A 20,441-nucleotide genomic window follows, 5' to 3' on the forward strand; every position below is an offset into this window, starting at 1 on the left:
CGGCTAGGCCTTGTAACAAAGGCTGAGCTGAACCCATGTGACTGATGTGTAGATCAATGTTTGGGTTCCACGCCATACAAGGAGAGCCAACTGGGCAGCAGATTAAGAGGCTAAGTGAGCACATAAACTTAATGGGCCTAAAGCCCAATTCGAACTGGGTTAATAAGATTAATTAAATAGGGGCGGATCTGGGATTTGGATCAACAGATAAGATAAGGAGTTATCCTTGTCCACTTAAAGAGTCTAAATCTAAATAAAGATTTGGATCAAAGGAATTCCTAATTTGATTAGGAATGTTGATTTTTATCTGCAGATAAAATAAGGGATTATCTCTATTTGTTAAAGAGAGTCCAGATCCAAATAAAATATTTGGATTAGGAAACTCCTAATGGGATTAGAAGATTCTCTCTTTAAGGCTATAAATAGGAGAACAAGGGGGACCTCCAAATACACAGTTTGCTGAATACAAAGAGAAGACTATACAGTTTGATTGCTTTTGTCTTCTGCTCTTTTCTCTCCTGCTCTTGCCGCCCCTACCCAATTTGATCTCCACTTATGGGAGTGATCAAGAACCGTTCTTGGTATTGCTTCTTGTTAGAAGAGGCAATCTGAAGTTGTGCTCACCAGCCCTCCACGACATTCTTGTTGAAGAATTTGGTTCTTGCTGAAGAGTCACTTTGTTGTTTCTGCTTCACCTCACATTGTGCCATTTTCAGTGGGAGTAGTTTTTGGTTTTCTCCTTGGGCGTGAACACCTTCATTGGGAGTTACTGTTACTCCGTATCAGGTATATCCTTCTTCTCTCTTTTGGTTTCAGATCTGGTCCGGTTTGGTTCAAGATTGATCATTGAAAAGGCAGTTTTCTAAAATAGGGAATGCAAATCTTAGATGGGAGAGAGAAATTTGTGAAATTTCACCCAACCTTCCTGCAGGGTTCGGCCATCCATATGATGGATCTCTCATCCCTTCATTTCCCTCTTCGACTAAGGCTCCCACTTAGAAGGCTCCTAGCACACCTAAGGTTAAGAAATTGATATAATGTAGAACCTCAAATTTAAACTTTCCAAAGCCTATGGATATGCAAGACAAAGGAGGTAATACTATTCATGCAGTTTTCCTTGCCCTTTTCTCTTGCCAAGCGGCAAGTTGTGTGTGGTTTGGAAGTTATTTTTCAATGCTAGATTAGATTCCTTTCCTCATCCCCCATCCTTTGCGGTGTGGTTTTCATCCTACATTGATCCATGTTTTGTTGTGGCTAATAAAAAGCAAGAGCTATTACTTACCTCAATTCTCATCCTAATATTTGTCTTGCTTCTATATTGTTGTCAATTAATAGGTAATTAAAAATGAGGAAGAAGACTTTCCAAATAGGATGTCAATAGTCTGCCTAGCCTCCTAATCAAGCCAACCAGTTTCTTTTTTGGACTCCTCCAAATTCAGGTGCAATTAAAGTCAACATCAATGGAGGCTTTTGTGCATCTAGAGGGGTTAGCTATGGTGTTGTAGTCCGCAATAGTGAAAGTTAGGCCTTGGTAGCATGTTTTAGTCTTTGTAATGTTACCTCCTCTTTGCTTGCTAAAGTTAAGGCTATTCTGAAAGGAATTGATTTGATCAAAAGCTACGATTTTACTTCCTTTTGTGTGGAAGTTAACTGTCTTTCTCTCCTAAACTATTTAACTAGGATCTGTAGTAGTGTACCAGCCAAGGTCTTCTTTTTGCTCAAGGATATCTTAGCAAAAATCCATGGTCTAAATGTTCAATTTAATTTTGTTAAGAAACAGGAAAATCATACCATTTTGTCCAAGAAAGGCCTGAGAGAGATAGGTTCTTTTGTTTTTAATTGCCTTGAGTGGATTGTAAACCTTGCTTCCTATAATTTGTTAGGAGGTTTTGTTGTTTGATCTTTAGTTGTTAATATATTTTCTCTTTATTACCAAAAACAATTCTGATGACAATAACTTGAAGCTTGACAACCCTACTAATTTGTACCAAATTGTAAAATCCCAAGGGGTAATCAGTAGGAAGACAACTATCGAGAGAGTTCTATTCGATAATGTGGGTACAAATGATAATCCAGGCCAAGTAAATAAGAAAAGTAAGTCAGATGTTAGATCTCCAAATGTTTAGCAATCGGATCAAGTTCACCCGAATGACTTAATGGTGGACCTAGGTCAGGTACCATTTTCTAATACTCAATTAAATTCCCACTTGATCCTTTCTACTTGTATTTGCTCTGTTTTGGTTCTCCATGTTTGTAGTAGACATTTGAGGTTGGCCTTTGGCCTATAAGCATGAATACAACCAATCAAAGTTCCATAAGCAAGGTTAAAGTTTCAGTTAAGTAGAACCCTTAATCAAGGTTTAAATTCATTCACCATGAGGGAAATATCAAATAGGAATAGGGATGTGATGACTAATGGTGTAAGTGTAAAGCTTTTGAACAAAACTAAAGCAATTCCTCTCCCTTGTATCCAATACAGGGTTCCGATGGTTGTCCCTGAACAGCCATAGGTGAATACAACCAATCAAAGTTCCATAAGCAAGGTTAAAGTTTCAGTTAAGTAGAACCCTTAATCAAGGTTTAAATTCATTCACCATGAGGGAAATATCAAATAGGAATAGGGATGTGATGACTAATGGTGTAAGTGTAAAGCTTTTGAACAAAACTAAAGCAATTCCTCTCCCTTGTATCCAATACAGGGTTCCGATGGTTGTCCCTGAACAGCCATAGGTGAACAAATAAGTGTTTATCATGGAACTATCGAGGCTTTGGTGCCCCCTCGACAGTTTGTTTTCTTAAGTTCCTACTCTAGGAGCATTGGCCCAACATTTTGTTTCTTATAGAGTCAAAATGTAGTTGGAAAAAGGTTAAAAAAATAGGTTTCGGTTGAACTTGAGTTAGCATTACATTAGTCTGGATCACTATGGTCTCTCAGGGGGGGTTAATTTCTCTACTAGGATTCTTTGGTGCGTATTTACCATATCTAATCAATGTAAGTATGGTTTTCTTTATAAGGTTGATGATGATAATGGTTAGGTGTGGAGACTAAACTGTGTTTATGGGGAACCTAATAGGAGAATCAAGGTGTTTTCTTTAAGAATCTAATTTCTTCTCTCAGTCTAGTTAACCTTCCAATGATGTGCATAAGGGACTGGAATTGTGTCATTAACAAAGAAGATAATAGGGGGGGGGGGGACTCTGGTTTCCAATTAGCTTATTAGAAAATCTAATAGAATGCTAGATTCCATTGATGTATCTAATTTGGGCTTCAAGGATTACAATTACACTTGGAAAAATAATAGAGAATTGGACTAGGTGGAGGTTATGTTGGATAAAACTTTTGGTAACAGTGAATGGAGAATGCTATATGATAATGTAAATTACCTTTTTAGACTACATTCAAATCACTGCCCCATCCTTCTTGGCTCTAACCCTAATATCTTTTAGTGACTACAAAAACAAACCTATTTGAACTTGAAAAATCTATATTAGGGTTGATTAATTTTTTCATTATTCTAGAAATACCACCTTCTTTGGTCTTGTAAGCACTGGGTTCAACCTCATATAAGGAAACTAAAATCATGTATATGCATGAAACTATGGAACTAAAAACTGAAGGTTATAACTATGAAACTAAAACCATTCCTAATAGAGACGTGATAATAGGGTACTGATAACCATTCCTAGTAGAGACGTGAGAACCTTTCCCAATAAAGATGTCACAATAGATAGGGGAGGAGTTTGAGTTTAGGAGATGGAAGTAGAAGTAAACCTTTCCTTGTATGTAGCTGGGTTTTGGCAAGTTTCCTTGTATTTCACAACTTAGAATCTTTGAGATTGGTCGAAAGCCCTAGTGACATGGCTTAATGAGAGGGTTGGGAGGAAGGAAAGAGTTAAGAAGGAAGGCAAAAAAAGGGGGAAGGGAGAAAGGAGAGGAAGGGTGACCCGAACAACATTGCTTTATATATATATATATATATATATATATAACTAGTAAGGCCCTGAGCATTGCACAAGAAAATCAAAAGGTTGAATAATTTTATTAATCGATAGTTTGAAAAATGTTAGAGTTTTTTTTTTTTTTTTTTGAGAGGTTAAAGTACAAGGAAGGCTTAAAATTTATTGCTCTGTGGGGGTACATAACTGGGAGATCATCCCCTAAAGCCATAAAGTGTCCCAACCCTAGTGCAAGCTAGATTTTATCCTAAGTCTGCTACAACCAGCAAGAAACCTTACCAACCAACCAATTGACACTTTGGCATGGGGGATGTTTAAAACTAAATTAATAAAAAATCTCTATTTATTGTTATTTTCACAACCAAAAAATAAAAATTAGAAATAAAAACTTGAATATCTTACAAATCCTTAGTACAAATAATGATATGAAAAATTACTTCTAAAAAATTTGTGAATAAATTTTTAAATTGATATGAATAATTTTGTTTTCAAAATTTATTCATATGAATAAAATTAATTTTCAAAACAAGTAAGACATCCTTGTTAGTATATATATATATATATGCATATACACACACATACATCATACATATATACATATAGTCATACTTGACTTGGTTTCGGTGCAATTAATATAAAAGTTAAATTTAATTATATAGCGTTAATTTGTATCTTGTACATGTGCATAGTATGTGCTGTTACATTATTAAAATCTGATTATAATATGATTCCATTTGAAATCCAACAATAAACCCAATGGATGAGAATAAGATCCCATTCGAATTTCAACATAAAAAAAAATCAAATTTGGATCTACATATATTTGATTTGATTGATCCATTTGGAAGAGTGAGTGATGGGGGTCGATTTAGCCTCCAATAGTGCCCTGACACATGGCAATATGGGGGAGGCATTTGATTGCATTGCATCATGACATGTGGCGGTACAATACTTGACACCACCTTAAGCTTCAAATTGTTGAGTTTTATGGACACCTTCTCAATCCATAACCAAAACCTTATACATCTTGATGATTAGGAGAAAACATCTTTTGTAACTGAGATCGGTCTATATTTTTACATAGCCATGCCCTTTAGGCTTAAAAATGTTGGGGCAACTTATCAACAACTTGTAAATAAAATTTTCAAATATCAAATAGGAAGGAATGTTGAAGTCTATGTTGATGATATGATAGCTAAAAGCTGAACTATTAATTCTTACATTGACGACTTGGCTGAAATATTTGGGTGATGAAAAAATATCAATTAAACTTAACCCAAATAAGTGTGCCTTCAATGTCACCTCAAGAAAATTCCTCAGATATATGGTAACTTGAGGTGGCATAAAAAACAACCTAAAGACAATTTGGGCTTATCTTAGACATGCAACCATTGAGATCCAATAAGGAAGTCCAAAGGTTCACTGCTGAGTTGTAGCCCTTAGTCGCTTCATGTCGAAATTGGTAGGGCGATGTCTACTATTTTTCCAAGCCATCAAGAAATATAAATATTTCCAGTGGATCGAAGAGTGTCATTAGGCATTTTAACAACTAAAGCAATACCTTGGCTTGCCTCCACTATTGATGAAATCAAAGACCACAAGCGAGTTGTACTTGTACTTGTTGACGAGTAATGAAGTTGTTAGCTTAATATTAGTTCGGATGGAGGAGAAGCTCGCCTTTGCATTAATCATCTTTGCCTGAAAGTTGTGGCCTTACTTCTAGGCTCAAACAATCATGGTGCTCACTAACCAGCTGCTAGGGGTGTTCATGGTTTGGTTCGGTGTGATTTGGAGAAGATATTAGACCAAACAAATTAATTATAGTTTAAGAGATTCCTAGACCAAACCAAACCATTTTGGCATGGAAACAAAACTAGACCAAATTATTTTAATATGATTTTGGGACTTTAGGCCATTCTATGATTCTATTGGGCTTAATCCAATTAGAAAGCCCAAATACCACCCTTAAGAGAGTTAAAACTTTTATTTTATTATAAAATTAAAGAATTTATTATATATTTATAATCTTATACATTCTGTTTAGATATTATATATAGATTACAATTTACGATTTATGGTTTGGTTTGTAAAATCTAATAAACCAAACCGACATCGTAAACCACAAATTCAAAAAATGTCAAACCAAACCATTTTAAGTACAAACCAAACCAAACTATAAATTCAGTTTGGTTCGGCTCATTTTTGTGGTTTGAATCATACAATGAACACCCTGAGGTATTAGGGAGACTCACCAAATGGGCATTAGAACTCAGAGAGTTTGATGTATGATAGCTGTGACTTTCTATCAAGGCCTAGGTTTTGGTAGATTTTATCACAAAGTGCACCTTCAACCTAGAAACACCAACCCTGGCTGAACCATCCACGAGTTTGGGTGCCTCCACCAGTTCGACCGAAGAATCTTGGGTTCTCCAAGCAGATGGCTCGCTGAACTTAAAGGGTAGCGGTGTCGAACTAATTCTTGCTTGGACCTAAAGAAGTAAAGTTGGCATATGCCCTTCGATTCAAGTTCAAAGCATCTAATAACAAAGTAAAGTATGAGGCTTTACTAGTAAGATTGTCTTTAATTAAGGAAGTCAGTGTGAGGAGAATAGCCATCTACAACTCTCAGCTTGTCACCCAAAAGCTTGACTCTTTACCATCTAGTAAATCCCAAGATTCGAGAATGCTTAGTCTGACTAATTGTCAAAGTTAACCAGATTTATAACTCAAATACCCAAAGGATCATTAACATAAAAGACCTAGTGCACCCCAATATAGAAGACATGCCAAAAGTTGAGGCCTCTCTAGTGTTGGTTGTGGAACCAAGTTGGATAGACCCCATTGAAGAATATCTATGCCAAGGCATTCTACTTGTCAGTCAAAGTGAAACATGGAAGATTCAACGTAGGCTAAATCAAGACACCATGATAAGCAACTAGTTGTATAGAAAATCCTTCACTTTGCCTACCTCAAATGTCTCAAGTGTAGTGAAGCAGACTACATATTGAATAAAATCATGAAGGGATTTGTGGAGAACAATTAGGGGGAAGGTCATTGGCCCAAAAAGCACTTTAGCAATGGTACTACTGGTCCACATTGTAGGAAGATGCAATTTGAATGGTCCAATAGTGTGAATAATCACGCTAGCAAACCCCATTAGCTGGCCTCTAACCTATAATAGCTCACCAATCCTTGGCTATTTACTTAGTGGGGAATTGATATCCTCGATCCTTTTCCACTAGCTCCAGGTCAAAGAAAATTCCTAGTCGTAGCTATTGATTATTTCACTAAGTGGGTGGAAGTTAAGCTCCTAGCTACTATCACAACTCGACACATGCAAAACTTCTTTTGAAATGACATAATTTGCATATTCAAGCTACCTCGAGTGCTAGTCTTGGATAACGGAAAGCAACTCAATGACCTAAAGTTCCAAGACTTTTGCTTTGAGCTAGGGATTCATTAGAGGTTCACCTCAATAGCCTACTCTCAAACCAATGGACAAACCAAAATGACCAATAGGATGATCCTCCATGGGCTGAAGACATGCCTTGCTAGAGCTAGGGTGGAAGAGCTCCCCAATGTACTATGGGCTTAATGCATTATGAGCATAATGACCAAAAGAAAAACTCCTTTTAACCTCACTTTTTGTACCAAAATGATAATCTCAACTAGTATTGAAATACCGACCTTGCAGATAGAGACTTATCGAAGAGGAGAATGATGATTATCTCTAGGCTAATCTAGACTTGGTAGAAGAGGTGCATGAACAAGCACAAGTTCAAACTATGGCTTCTCAATAGAGGGGTAACTCGATATGACAATGCTCAAGTCCAAAGAAGGAGTTTCCGTGTTGGAGATTTAGTTCTCCTTGAGGTAGGTTCTAGAAAACTCGGACTGAAATAGGAAGGACCTTAGGAGATAGTGAGGGTGTTGGGACTCGGAACTTACCAGCTCAAGACCTTGGAGGAGAGATCGGTACCTCACGTATGGAATGCAAAAAACTTAAAATTGAACTTTTAGTGATTGTGTATTTCCATTACTTAATAAAGTCCCAAGCTTATTTCATTTGTGACGTAAAATTGTTCGATTAAGCTTAAATGGACACGTAACTCAACTCGTTGTTATGAATTGGGTAACTCATCTTAGTTCAAGTTAACACCAAGGTAGGTAACTGGACCTTACCTTGCTGGGGCAACTCAAGTGGAAATGTCTAAACTGCCTAGGCATGAGATCGACCAACCCGTAACCTTGCTTTATGCAACCTTGGATGGGTGTTAGCTCAAACTCAGCCATTGTGAATCAATGTAAAAACAGTTGAAAAAAAAGCCAATGTTTAGAGATCGGTGAATCTGAAAGATCATGCCATTACAGTAAAAGGTTTTCCTTTACAACAAAAAGAAGAAGACGGAAAAAATTGTGTGGAATCCCAAACTACATGATCATGTGTACAAGAGCCAAGAAAAGAGGCAAAAATGTTTTTGTCAATAAGGGGCATGTTGTCACCGGCCTCCTCGACCTCCTACGTCTCCTTGTTGTCCTTGTTCGAGTCTTCTTCCTCGTCTACCTTCTTCAGCATATTCTCGGTAATGGCATATAGCTTTAGTCCTTCCACTCCAACCTTAGGGTGCTAAGCCGTGACCAACTAACAACATATCTTGAACCCCTTAATGAGGGACACTAAAACATAACTGTCCCGGTCCACTTGGAACTCAGGGGAGGCGGTGTACTCCTCAATGGCCTTAGATTTCGCTGTCTTCAACATCTCAATGACCAAAAGGACCATGGTGTTCATCTTCACCTTGGCCAACTTCCTTGTTAGCTTGGCCCTCTCCCACTCGGGAAGTTCTACTCTTCACTAACTTCTTCCCCTTTCTGGAAATAGTGAACACCACTAATTTTGATGGATGAAATCTCTTCTATCAAAGGAAGGCACATCATGCAGTTAGCTAAGGTAAGACAATAGTAAATAAAAAACACTTGAAGGAAACATGGGTAGCAATCTACCTGTTGGACTCAGTCGACCTTGATCAGTAGTGCCTCGAATAGGTAGTCCTTGACCTTTAAATTCTTTTGGACCAACCTTTAACTAATTCCTTCTCGGTCTCTATTAGAGAGCACTATCTAGGTTGCCTATGGCACTGGCCCACTCAAAAGTAAAAGGCCACCCCTCGATTACCACAAAAAAGACCTTATTCTTCTAGGTTGACACCTTGGAGGGGAGACCTTGCAATATCTTACATTGAGGATGGTAAGACATGTAATAGAAATTGTCATCGCTAGTTAGATGCTTAATTTGAAAAGTGCCCCCAAAGGTCTACATATTTAGAGAGACATTGAATTGGTGACAAACCAAGATGGTAACTGATGTAACCGTTTTCGGTCATGTATCATTTTTTCGTGATGTGCCAATTTTTTGGCTAAGTATCTCGTCATCTCGATTGCTCCCATGTGGTTGGTGACTCAGAGGCTGAAGTGGAGCTCCCTGGTGGCAAGTTGCCTGGAGGTGAGCTATCTTGATGAGCTGCTTGGAGGTGAGCTACCTTGATGCCGAGCTCCCTAGTGTAGTGCAACCCGATTGCTACCGGCAGGAGGTGATCTGGCTACCAGTAATGACGGGAACTGAACTGTCGACTCCCTGCTGGCGATGATCTACTCATCTTTGTAAGCAGCGAGAGCCGAGGGACCTGCGAAAACTAAATGTTAGAGGACTCGGGGTGGCTTACCCGGCAGGGACACTTCAATGGCTAAGTTAGCACAGTATAGTAGTAGAGAGTTTGAAGATGATAACAGTGAGAGAGTTAGAGAGTTGGGGTTACCATCCCTTTTTTCACCTCTTTTCGCATACCTTTGCCCCTGGGGGTGAGGTCTTTATATACTGGAGTCCCCGTGGGTTAGGTAGAGTAGTTCCTGGATCCTAGCTGTGATGGGACTGGCTTGCGTGTTAGGTGGATGAAATGTCATCAAACGGTAAAACTATCCCTTCTCGTCAGAACCGGGGAGTGGGTGAGCTAATATAGCCGTTACAAGTCACAATCTCATAAAATACGGGGTACGGTGGTGAGCTCCTCGAGGTTTTCAGGTTGGCGCCTGTGTTAGGCCGCCAAGTCGGTGCCTGGGCCAGGCCACCAACTCGTGTCAGGGCCAGGCTACCAGCTCGTGCCAGGGTCATGTCGTGCTTGGGCCAGGCTGCCAGCTCGTGCCAAGGCCAGGTCGCGCCAGGGTCAGGCTGCTAGCTCATGCCAAGGCCAGGCTGCCAGCTCGTGTCAAGGCCAAGCTGCCAGCTCGTGCCTGTGCCAAGCCGTGCCTATGCCAAGCTACGCCTGTTTCAAGCCGTGCCTATGCCAGGCTGCGCCTGTGCCAGGCCACGTCTGTGTCAGGCCATGCCTGTGCCAAGCTGTTTGGTGGGACACCATCAACTTAGCAAAGGCAAGTTGTTGTCCAGGTGTCACCTAGTTCTGAGGTGCCAGGCTACATGAGGGTGAGCTACCTGTGGCGAGCTGCCTATGGTGAGTTGTCTAGTGGCGAGTTGCCTAGTGGCGAGCTGCCTAGTGGTGAGCTGCCTAGTGGCGAGCTACCTGTGAGGGTTGCATGACGGCGAGCTCCCTATGAGGGCTGCATGATGGCGAGCTGCCTAGTTGTCAAGAGGTTGCACTTAATTGGCATGATGTGCCAGGTGTCACAATGTCATTAGAGAGCCAAATCCACCCTCATCATTTGCCCCCCCACTCCCGAGCTGAAAGTAACTCGGTGAAGGGAGTAGATTTCTCCTTTTGGCCTGTAATTCGACGAGCTCGTAAGCGCTGAGTCAGTTTCTTAGGCTCTAGGAGCTGCCCATAAGGCATTGAGGTCTCTGCCAGTTAGGTACTTTAGCCCTTAGATTTTGGGAGCGACTTGTAGTTCACTCACCTTGACTTTGCCCATGCCAACGAGACGGCTGGGTCTTGTGCAGTAGTATTGCCCATGCCATAGAGGCGACTGGGTCTTAAGCAGCAATGTTGCCTATGCCGTAGAGGCAACTAGGTCTTTCAGCAGTAGTGTGCCCCTTAGGCTTTGGGAGGGATCCATAGTCCGCTCCTGAACTCCGCCAGGTCGGTGTAGGCCGCGCCAGGCCGCCGGGGGGGTGCCTTAGAGCTACTTAGTCTATTAGCTCCTTGTATAGTCTTTGAGTTCATAAAAAATAGAAACCATAAAGCGAGAGCTTCAGTTTCTAAAAAGGTGAGGACTTAGCTTTCTAGGAGAAGAGGACTTGGCTTTTTGTAAGATAAGAACTTAGCTTTTTGTAGCTTGTTCCCACAGACGGTGCCAAATGATGTAACCGTTTTCGGTCACGTATCATTTTTTTGTGATGTGTCAATTTTTTGGTTAAGTACCTCATCATCTCGTCTGCTCCCATGTGGTTGGTGACTCAGAGGCTAAAGTGGAGGTCCCTGGTGGCGAGCTGCCTGGAGGTGAGCTACCTTGATGAGCTGCCTGGAGGTGAGCTACCTTGATGAGCTGCTTGGAGGTGAACTACTTTGATGTCAAGCTCCCTAGTGTAGTGCAACCCGACTGCTACTGGCAGGAGGTGATCTGGTTACCAGTAACGATGGGAACTGAACTGTCGACTCCCTGCTGGCGATGATCTGCTCATCTTTGTAAGTAGCGAGAGCTGAGGGACTTGCGAGAACTAAATGTCAGAGGACCCGGGGTGGCTTACCCAGCGAGGACACTCCGGTGGCTAAGTTAGCATAGTATAGTAGTAGAGAGCTTGAAGATGATAACAGTGAGAGAGCTAGAGAGCTGGGGTTACCATCCCTTTTTTCGCCTCTTTTCGCATACCTTTGCCCCTGGGGGGTGAGGCCTTTATATACTGGAGTCCTCATGGGTTAGGTGGAGTAGTTCCTGGATCCCAGCTGTAATGGGATTGGCTTGCGTGTTAGGTGGATGAAATGCCATCAAACGGTAAAACTGTCCCTTCTCGTCAGAATCGGGGAGTGGGTGAGCTAATATAGCCATTACAAGTCACAATCCCGTAAAATGTAGGGTACGATGGTGAGCTCCTCGAGGTTGTCAGGTTGGTGCCTGTGTCGGGCCGCCAAGTCGGTGCCTGGGCCAGGCCGCCAGCTCGTGCCAGGGCCAGGTCGCGCCAGGGCCAGGCTGCCAGCACGTGCCAAGGCTAGGTCGCGCCAAGGTCAGGCTGCCAGATCGTGCTAAGGCCAGGTTGCCAGCTCGTGTCAAGGCCAGGCTGCTAGTTTGTGCTTGTGCCAGGCCGCGCCTGTGCCAGGCTGTTTGGTGGGACACCATCAACTTAGCAAAGGCAAGTTGTCTGGGTGTCACCTAGTTGTTCTGAGGTGCCAGGCTACATGAGGGTGAGCTGCCTGTGGCGAGTTGCCTAGTGGCGAGCTGCCTAGTGGTGAGCTGCCTGTGGCGAGCTGCCTGTGAGGACTGCATGATTGCGAGCTGCCTGTGAGGACTGCATGATGACGAGCTGCCTAGTGGCGAGCTGCATGATGGCGAGCTACCTAGTTGTCAAGAGGCTGCACTTAGTTGGCATGATGTGTTTGGTGTCACAATGTCATTGGAGGGCCAAATTCGCCCTCATCAGTAACTATGAGCACCCTCATAGAGTTTGGGAGGAATTGGCCCATTGTGATCTTGAAATGGTTTAACACCTCCACCAAAAAGGCATGGAGAGGGAACCTAAGACCCGCTATGAAGGATTGCTCGTACATACAAGCCTTTCTATACTTATGATCCCAAGGATGCTCGTTAGGATCTGGGAGAATAAATTTAGGGACATAGTACCATTCCCTGATTCATTGGAGGTTGGCGAACGTCAATTGAGTTGGGCTCAACTCAAACTTCTTTGACTTCGAAGCTAAAGCCCCTTTATGGGATCTCAAAGCTCTAAGGTCGGGAACTCCTCTTCCTTGGCCTAAGCTCTGACATGCTCTTCCTCTCCCTCCTCTAGATACTTTGATGAGCTAGACATATTGGAAATAAAATGAAACTGGATCAAGAAAGGAAGACTCACTCGGAATACTTAAAGGACTCGACCGACCTGAAGGATCAATGCAAACTCCTCAATCATGCACCGAGCTCTCCGACCTTGCCATGGGACAACTTCCAAAATGGACAATTTGAAATAGACTCCTCATGGCCCTACTATTTGTAAAGTTCCTCAATGGTGCAAATTCAATTGATCAAATGGCGGAAAGTCACAATGGTTGATCTCAATGAGTGAAATAAATTTAGGGTGTTTTTTGGTGTCCAGTCAAGTTAATAATGCATGTGAAGTCCACGCATGAGACGACATGACTAGTCAAAATGATCTTGAACCAATGTTCCAAATTTATATATATATATATATATATATATATATATATATATATATAAAAGGAATGATTTCAGGCCAAAACCCCCTGCAATCAGACATGTGGCCCTTCTACATTCAGATTTCAAAGATTTACACAAAATGGACACGTGATAAATTCTGATTAGTGTAGTTCAAGAAAAGAGCCTACTAACATGCAGAGTGGAGCTCACCACCATGCAGAGTTGTGAGAGGTGGGAAGCTCCCACTTTCAATCCTTTCATAAGAAAGGGAAATTGTGTTATTAATTATTGTTAACTATTAAACTAATTAGTTAATTCTAGCTACTGATTACTAATAATAATTACTGTTAACTACTTCTAATTAATTAATTACAACTATTAATTACTACTAATAATTATTGTTAATTATTAATTAATTATTGTTAACAACTTCTAAGTAATTAATTTCAACTAGTAATTACATATAATAATTAATCATTGATAATAATTAATTACTAAAAATAATTTATTATAATAATTACTACTATTACTTAATTGCTGATGATAATTAATTAGTGATAATATTGCTCATTATTAATTTGGAAAAATAATTTCTTATAATAATTACTGCTAATACTTAATTACTGATAATTTATTACAAACAATATTGCTCATTATTAATTCGAAATGGTAATTAATTAATGATAATTAATAAATATTTTCATAATGGTAATTAAGAATTCAGAAATAATCATTTTATATTTACATTAACTCATATTTATATTATAATTATTATCAGAAATTATAATTCATACATTTATATGAAATAATTAATTATATTATTATAAGTAATTATAATTAATAATATTATATTATTATTATCAATAATTATAATTAATTATTACTAATACTAATGATGATAATTATTACTTCGGAATGTTAATTAATTAATGATATCTAATAAGTGTTTTAATAATGTTATTTATTAATTGGGATATAGTCATTTTATATTAATATTAATTAATATTAATTATTTTATAAATATATAATTAGTGTTACTTATTTACATTATTATTATTTCAAGTAATTATAATTAATACTATTATTATTCTCCAATAAATACTTAAAGTTAAATTATAAAGATTTCAATTATTCAATATTGTTAAACTTAAAGAATTATAAAAGAAAATATTATTTTATGAATTAACTAAAAATCTTTATTATAACAATTTAATTACTTAATAAAAATAAAAATAATAATAAAGATAATAATAATAATAATATTATTATTATTAATATTATTAATCTATTAATAATACTAATTATTATTAAAAAATGTTAATAGAAAATTTTAATCACTTAAAATTATTTGCTGAAATTACCCATTTTAATTCAGACAGATAATTAATTATTAATTATTAATTTATTAAAATTATTATTTACTGAATAATTTTAATTACTCTTTGATTAATGACCTTATTTTTGAATAATTGGTTTTTATGTTCAATATTTTTTTTCAAAAATCCAAATAATTTTTCATTTGCAATGCTAACCATTTTATTTTTCTATTATTTAGTTTTCCAAAAGATAAAAAATAATTAATGATATTTACCTATTTTTATCAAATTATGTATTTATCAAGTTGCTGTCATTGATGATGACGATGATGATGAGTCAACTTTTTGAAAGACAAGGGTACTAATAATAATTAATGACTTATAATTAATTAATTTCAGCTATTAATTAATAATAATAATAACTCACTGATAATAATTAATTACTGATAATAATTAGTGCTAATACTTAATTATTGATATTAACTAATTATTGATAATTTATTACTGATAATATTCTCTTTATTAATTCAGAGTGATAATTAATAACGATTTTCATAATGCTAATTACTAATTCAAAAATAATCATTTTAAATTTACATTAACTCATATTAATTATTTTGAAAATAAATATTTAATGTTAATTATTTATATTAGAATTATTATCAGAAATTATAATTCATACATTTATATGAAATAATTAATTATAATATTATTATCAATAATTATAATTAATACTTATATTAATTAATATAGTTATATTATTATTATTATCAATAATTATAATTAATTATTACTAATAATAATGATTTCTGATAAAAATTAATTACTGATTTTAATTACTTACTGATAATTAATTCCTTAATTATAACAATGATAATTATTACTTTGAAATGTTAATTAATTAATTAATGATAATTAATAAGTATTTTAATAATGTTAATTAATAATTGAGATATAATCATTTTATATTTATATTAATTCATATTAATTATTTTATAAATACATAATTAGTGTTACATATTTACCTTATTATTATAAGTAATTATAATTAATACTATTATTATTCTACAATAAATATTTCATTTAGTGAGAGTTAAATTATAAACTTTCAATTATTCATTATTGTTGAACTAAAATAATTATAAAAGCAATTATTATTTCAGGAATTAACTAAAAATCATAATTATAACAAATTACTTACTTCATAATAATAATAATAATAATAATAATAATTTAATATTACTGATTTCAAAATCAATATACACAATAAGAATATATTATTAGTAAATAATAGTAATAATAATATACTTATTATTATTACTCATTTCATAAATATTAATATATTATTGATCTATATTACTCAATAAAGACATGGAATAAAAAAATATTCAAATTACCACTAAATGAATGATCTAAAAATCTATGAGTATTCTAATTGACTTGAATTTGACACATCAACATGTCTATAATTTCAACCTACATTTCCCTACCTTTTTCCTACCTTTTCCCTAAAGATAAATGCTAGACAGCTACGTGCACTATGGGGAGCTTAGACTTAAAATCCATAACCATGATCGACCAAAAGAAGCGTTTCCATCTAACTTGGAGGTGTCTTCCATACTAAGGATGGTCCCATTATTCTCCTTTCTTTCATGTTTCCTCTATTAGATGAGCTTTGAAGTCCTGTTTTTATTATCAGTTGATTGTAGCCATATATGATGATGATTTGATTGTAGTCATATATTTTTCATCTTTTACTTCAGAGGATGGATGCATCTTCAAATGTTGTTTGGCATGGATTGTTTTTCTTAACAGCTCTTGGAATGATTTTCTTCATTCTTTGCCTCTTTGAATGGATATTATTTAAATGCTTTTTATCTATTCATATATCCTTAAATATTAAGCAGTATTGGTGATATTGTCGTAAACATCCATCGAATTTTACTATTTTATAAATAGATTAATGATTTCAAAGTTATTGATACTTTTTTGGGGGTGGGTTGCTCAATCAGATATTGATTTTTTATTGTTAAATAGTAAATTTCAAACTAAATGATACTATAATTGCCCCTTACTTGGTATGGGATCATTGTCTATATAAAACATGGTAAGTCTCTTAAATCAAATGAAAAGCCTACCCTAAATGTCTATTATAAATAATTAAAAAATGAAATAATTCAAATTAAATCAAATAATTGCTTGCTGAAAATTACTGAATTAAGTAAATAATAATAACAATCAGTTATTTACATAAATAATTAATAATAATAATAACAATCATTAAGTACTTAATTAAGTAAATAACAAAAAACAAAATAACAATCATCAGTTATCATTAATGTTTATTCAAAGCATGCCCCATAATAATTACCGAATACAGTAATTAAACCTTAAGTAAGAATCAATATTTATTAACAGTCATTAAAATTGTTAACCCAAATCATTAATGTTTATTCTTAAATGCAAAATATGAATTAATAAATCTATTATATAATAATTATACTCGGTTAGAAAAATTATTTTAGGTAAATATTCAAATAATTACAAGTTTCGTTAATATTATTACTATATAACAAAAAATTAAATAAAATATTAAAATAAATTAATAACAATAATAAGAATGGTCAAATTAAAGTAATAAACGGTTCAAGCTGAATTTAATGACCCATATAATTTTACGGGTTTGACATATAAGGGTCAATTTATGTGGACCCGTAAACTGTATGAGCGTCTTAAAAAATGGCAGTTTATAAATAGTAATAAAAAATGGTAATAAAAATCATTAATGTTTATTCATATATATATATATATAATTAACTTCCCCGTATTTTAATACAGGGTCATTCACTAGTTTGTAAGAATTCAAGACACTTGATTGAACCCATCACGACATGTGGCGACACAAGGCTTGATAACACCTCATATCACTAGCAATAGCATCACTTGGGTTTCCTGATGGTAGCCGAACTAGAACAAGCCTGAATTGGGTTGCTCGTCAAGGACGTGCATCTAACCCATTCCACCTGACTTGGTTGTCTCCGACGTGAAGAACATACTACCAACCTAGGCCATCTCTAATGTGAAGGATTAGGGGTGAGCATTATTCGGTTAAAACCAAAAAATTGAACCGAAAATTTTAGTTTCGATTTTTTTTTTGGATTTTGGTTATTTTGGTTTTGTAAAATTTCAGTTTCGATTTCGATTTTCAGGTTTAGAAATTTGGTTAACTGAAAAAATCGAATTAACCGAACTTTATTATCTATAATATATATTAACATATAATACATATATAATGTGTAAAAAATATATTATATTATGCATTAAAATATATAATTTGTTATATACATTATATAATATATATTAAAATATATATACTGTTCAAATTCGGTTTTAATCGAAATAACCGAAAACCGTACTGTAAATTTCAATTTTGGGTTCAATTTTTTGTTTTAAAAATTTTGATTTATTCGATACGGTTTTTTATGGAATAAATCGTTTGCTCACCCCTATAAAGGATGTACTCCCGACCTGACTTAATTCCAATATAAAAAAATGTAAGACCAACCTATACCACATGCAACCATAGATTGCCACCTAGCGGTGCTGTTACCCCACTTCCCCACTTAGCGAGAAAGTGGACCCAAGCATTCTCCGAGAATTAGGGATGTGCTTCTCCAACCACCTGGACGTATCCCACTAAGGCAAGGCGCCTATTGCACTGCTCGCCTTTCATCCCCTGTTCTAGTTGAGGCATGAGCTCTATATACATAAAGGTAAGCAGTTGCTACCCGAGGCCAATCTATTGCATTCTAATTCCTGTTTCAGTGCCTTACCACCTCGAACAGCTCGACAGATATTAACTTAACCATCAAAATCCATAGCTTTGGGACACCTAGCCAAGTCCTTCCACCATTGTTTTGTGAGTTCGAGGGTCCCTCACAAAATCAAGTTGATCACTTTTGATCTTCATCACTCATTAACACCAGCAATCCCATCATGCAAATTGAAAGTTGAAACCCAACTCAGTTTCTAATGAGTTTATCGGAACCAATGCCAATTGTTCGATTGGCAAGATTTGAGCTTAAATTTCCGGATCGTGTTATGAGTTTGGCCCAAACCCATTTATATTCTCTTTTTTACTAAAAGGAAAGGCTAAAAGCGGTTGCCACTTGCCAAATGCCGACTCCCAATTGACAAAGATTGGACCTTCAGCAGCCACCGTTTCAACGTCAACCTCCACGGACCACAGTCGGATAATCACACACACCATCACAGTTGTCAAACCAAACAAGGCAAAACTGAACCCTCCACAAAACCAAAGAAGAAAACAAGGAACCAGAAACAGATTCAGTGATCAAATCCTTATTTCATGGCAAGAAAAGACCCAGAGATCATCACAGAAAAGGATCTGATGAGGAGATGGTCAAGGTCCATGAGAGCTCAAGGCAAGACCATTGGCTTAGTCCCTACAATGGGTTACCTCCACCAAGGCCACATTTCACTCGTTAAAGAGGCCCAGGAACACGCCGACCTGATTGTGGTCTCAATCTATGTAAACCCTTGTCAATTCGCTCCATCTGAAGATTTGGCAACATACCCATCTGATTTCCAAGGCGATATCGAGAAGCTGAGGGCTCTGTCTGGTGGGGTCGATGTTGTATTTCACCCGCAAAACCTCTATGATTACGGAACCAGTGGAGCGGTATCAGAAAACAATGATGCCAGTGGCAACAGTTGTAGTAGTCAAAGTGGAGATGACAAAGAAAAGAGAGCAGAGGGAGCGGCAGTGTCGTGCATTGGAGAGAGACAATATGGGCATGAGACGTGGGTTAGAGTTGAGAGGTTGGAGAAGGGAATGTGTGGGAAGAGTAGGCCTATTTTCTTCAGGGGTGTTGCTACTGTTGTCACTAAATTGTTCAATATTGTGGAACCCGATATAGCTGTCTTTGGGAAGAAGGATTATCAGCAGTGGCGGATTATTTGCCGAATGGTAAGCTTTAATGGTATCCTTACTGCATGGTTGTTGTATATATTTATCAGAAAAACGATAATACTAGTGGTCGTATTGATACTAGTAGTAGTATGTGTTAGACAACATGTGATTGCTGTATATCAGAAGTCAATTCTGTTTATTTTAATGCTTACGTGTTTGATTGTCTTTGTCAGATTAAGCAATGGTTAAATGGAAGGTTATCTATCTATCCAAAAAGATGATTAAAAAAACCAAAAAGAATGGTTATTTGAAGAGTTGTGAGATAGGGAAACTGGAAATATGTTGTTTTTAAATGAAAAACTTTTTTAATTGTAGTCTCAGTGAACAATGCCAACGAGAAATTTGTGGTACCTCAACCAGCCATTGAATTTTGACTAATATTTTATTAGTATTTTTATGTGTTTGGATCATTTCTTCAGATTAAGATAATGGATTTGGATAGAAGAAGAAGTAATGAGTTAGCACTCTTGTTACTGATCAAAAAGGGAAAGAGAAAAGAAAGGAAAAAGGATAGCATTGAAATTTAACTAAGAATTTACGATCACAAAAAAATGAAGCAAAGTTCTTTGTGAAGGCAATTGGTGTTTTGACCTAAGCTTCTTTTTTGGTTCTTTTATTTTCTTTCTTTTAGGGGCAACGGATGGGGGTTGGGTGTTGATAAGTAAGAATCATTAGGAGAAGGTAAAGTTTGCAAGTAACATGAGCAACACAAAAACTGTAGAGTCTGCAAACTACAAGTTTCAAGTTTATTATGATCTACTATTCTTAGCATTCCAGTATGAGAGGTAGAAATAGCATTATAAGGGGTTTTGAAGAATCTTCAGTTTGGCTTATCAAAATTATATATGGCCATTTAAATC

At 36.5% G+C, this 20,441-nt stretch overlaps 1 protein-coding gene across 3 annotated transcripts in view; it reads left to right on the forward strand.

The window, feature by feature from the left end:
- Nucleotides 1-20,441, forward strand: part of PANC (pantoate-beta-alanine ligase) — a 51,101-nt gene that overhangs the window by 3,039 nt on the left and 27,621 nt on the right. Inside the window, exon 2 of one of the 3 annotated variants that reach the window (XM_010265764.3) lies at nucleotides 17,427-19,578. In XM_010265764.3, the coding sequence (XP_010264066.1) occupies nucleotides 18,958-19,578 (621 nt within the window). In that variant the 5' untranslated portion in view covers nucleotides 17,427-18,957. The remainder of the gene's footprint in view (nucleotides 1-17,426; nucleotides 19,579-20,441) is intronic. The other 2 variants (XM_010265766.3, XM_010265765.3) reach the window with 2 other exon arrangements.

This window comes from Nelumbo nucifera, chromosome 3 (assembly GCF_055504915.1).
Source record: "Nelumbo nucifera cultivar China Antique chromosome 3, China Antique-T2T, whole genome shotgun sequence".
In the NCBI taxonomy this organism is placed as follows: Eukaryota; Viridiplantae; Streptophyta; class Magnoliopsida; order Proteales; family Nelumbonaceae; genus Nelumbo; species Nelumbo nucifera.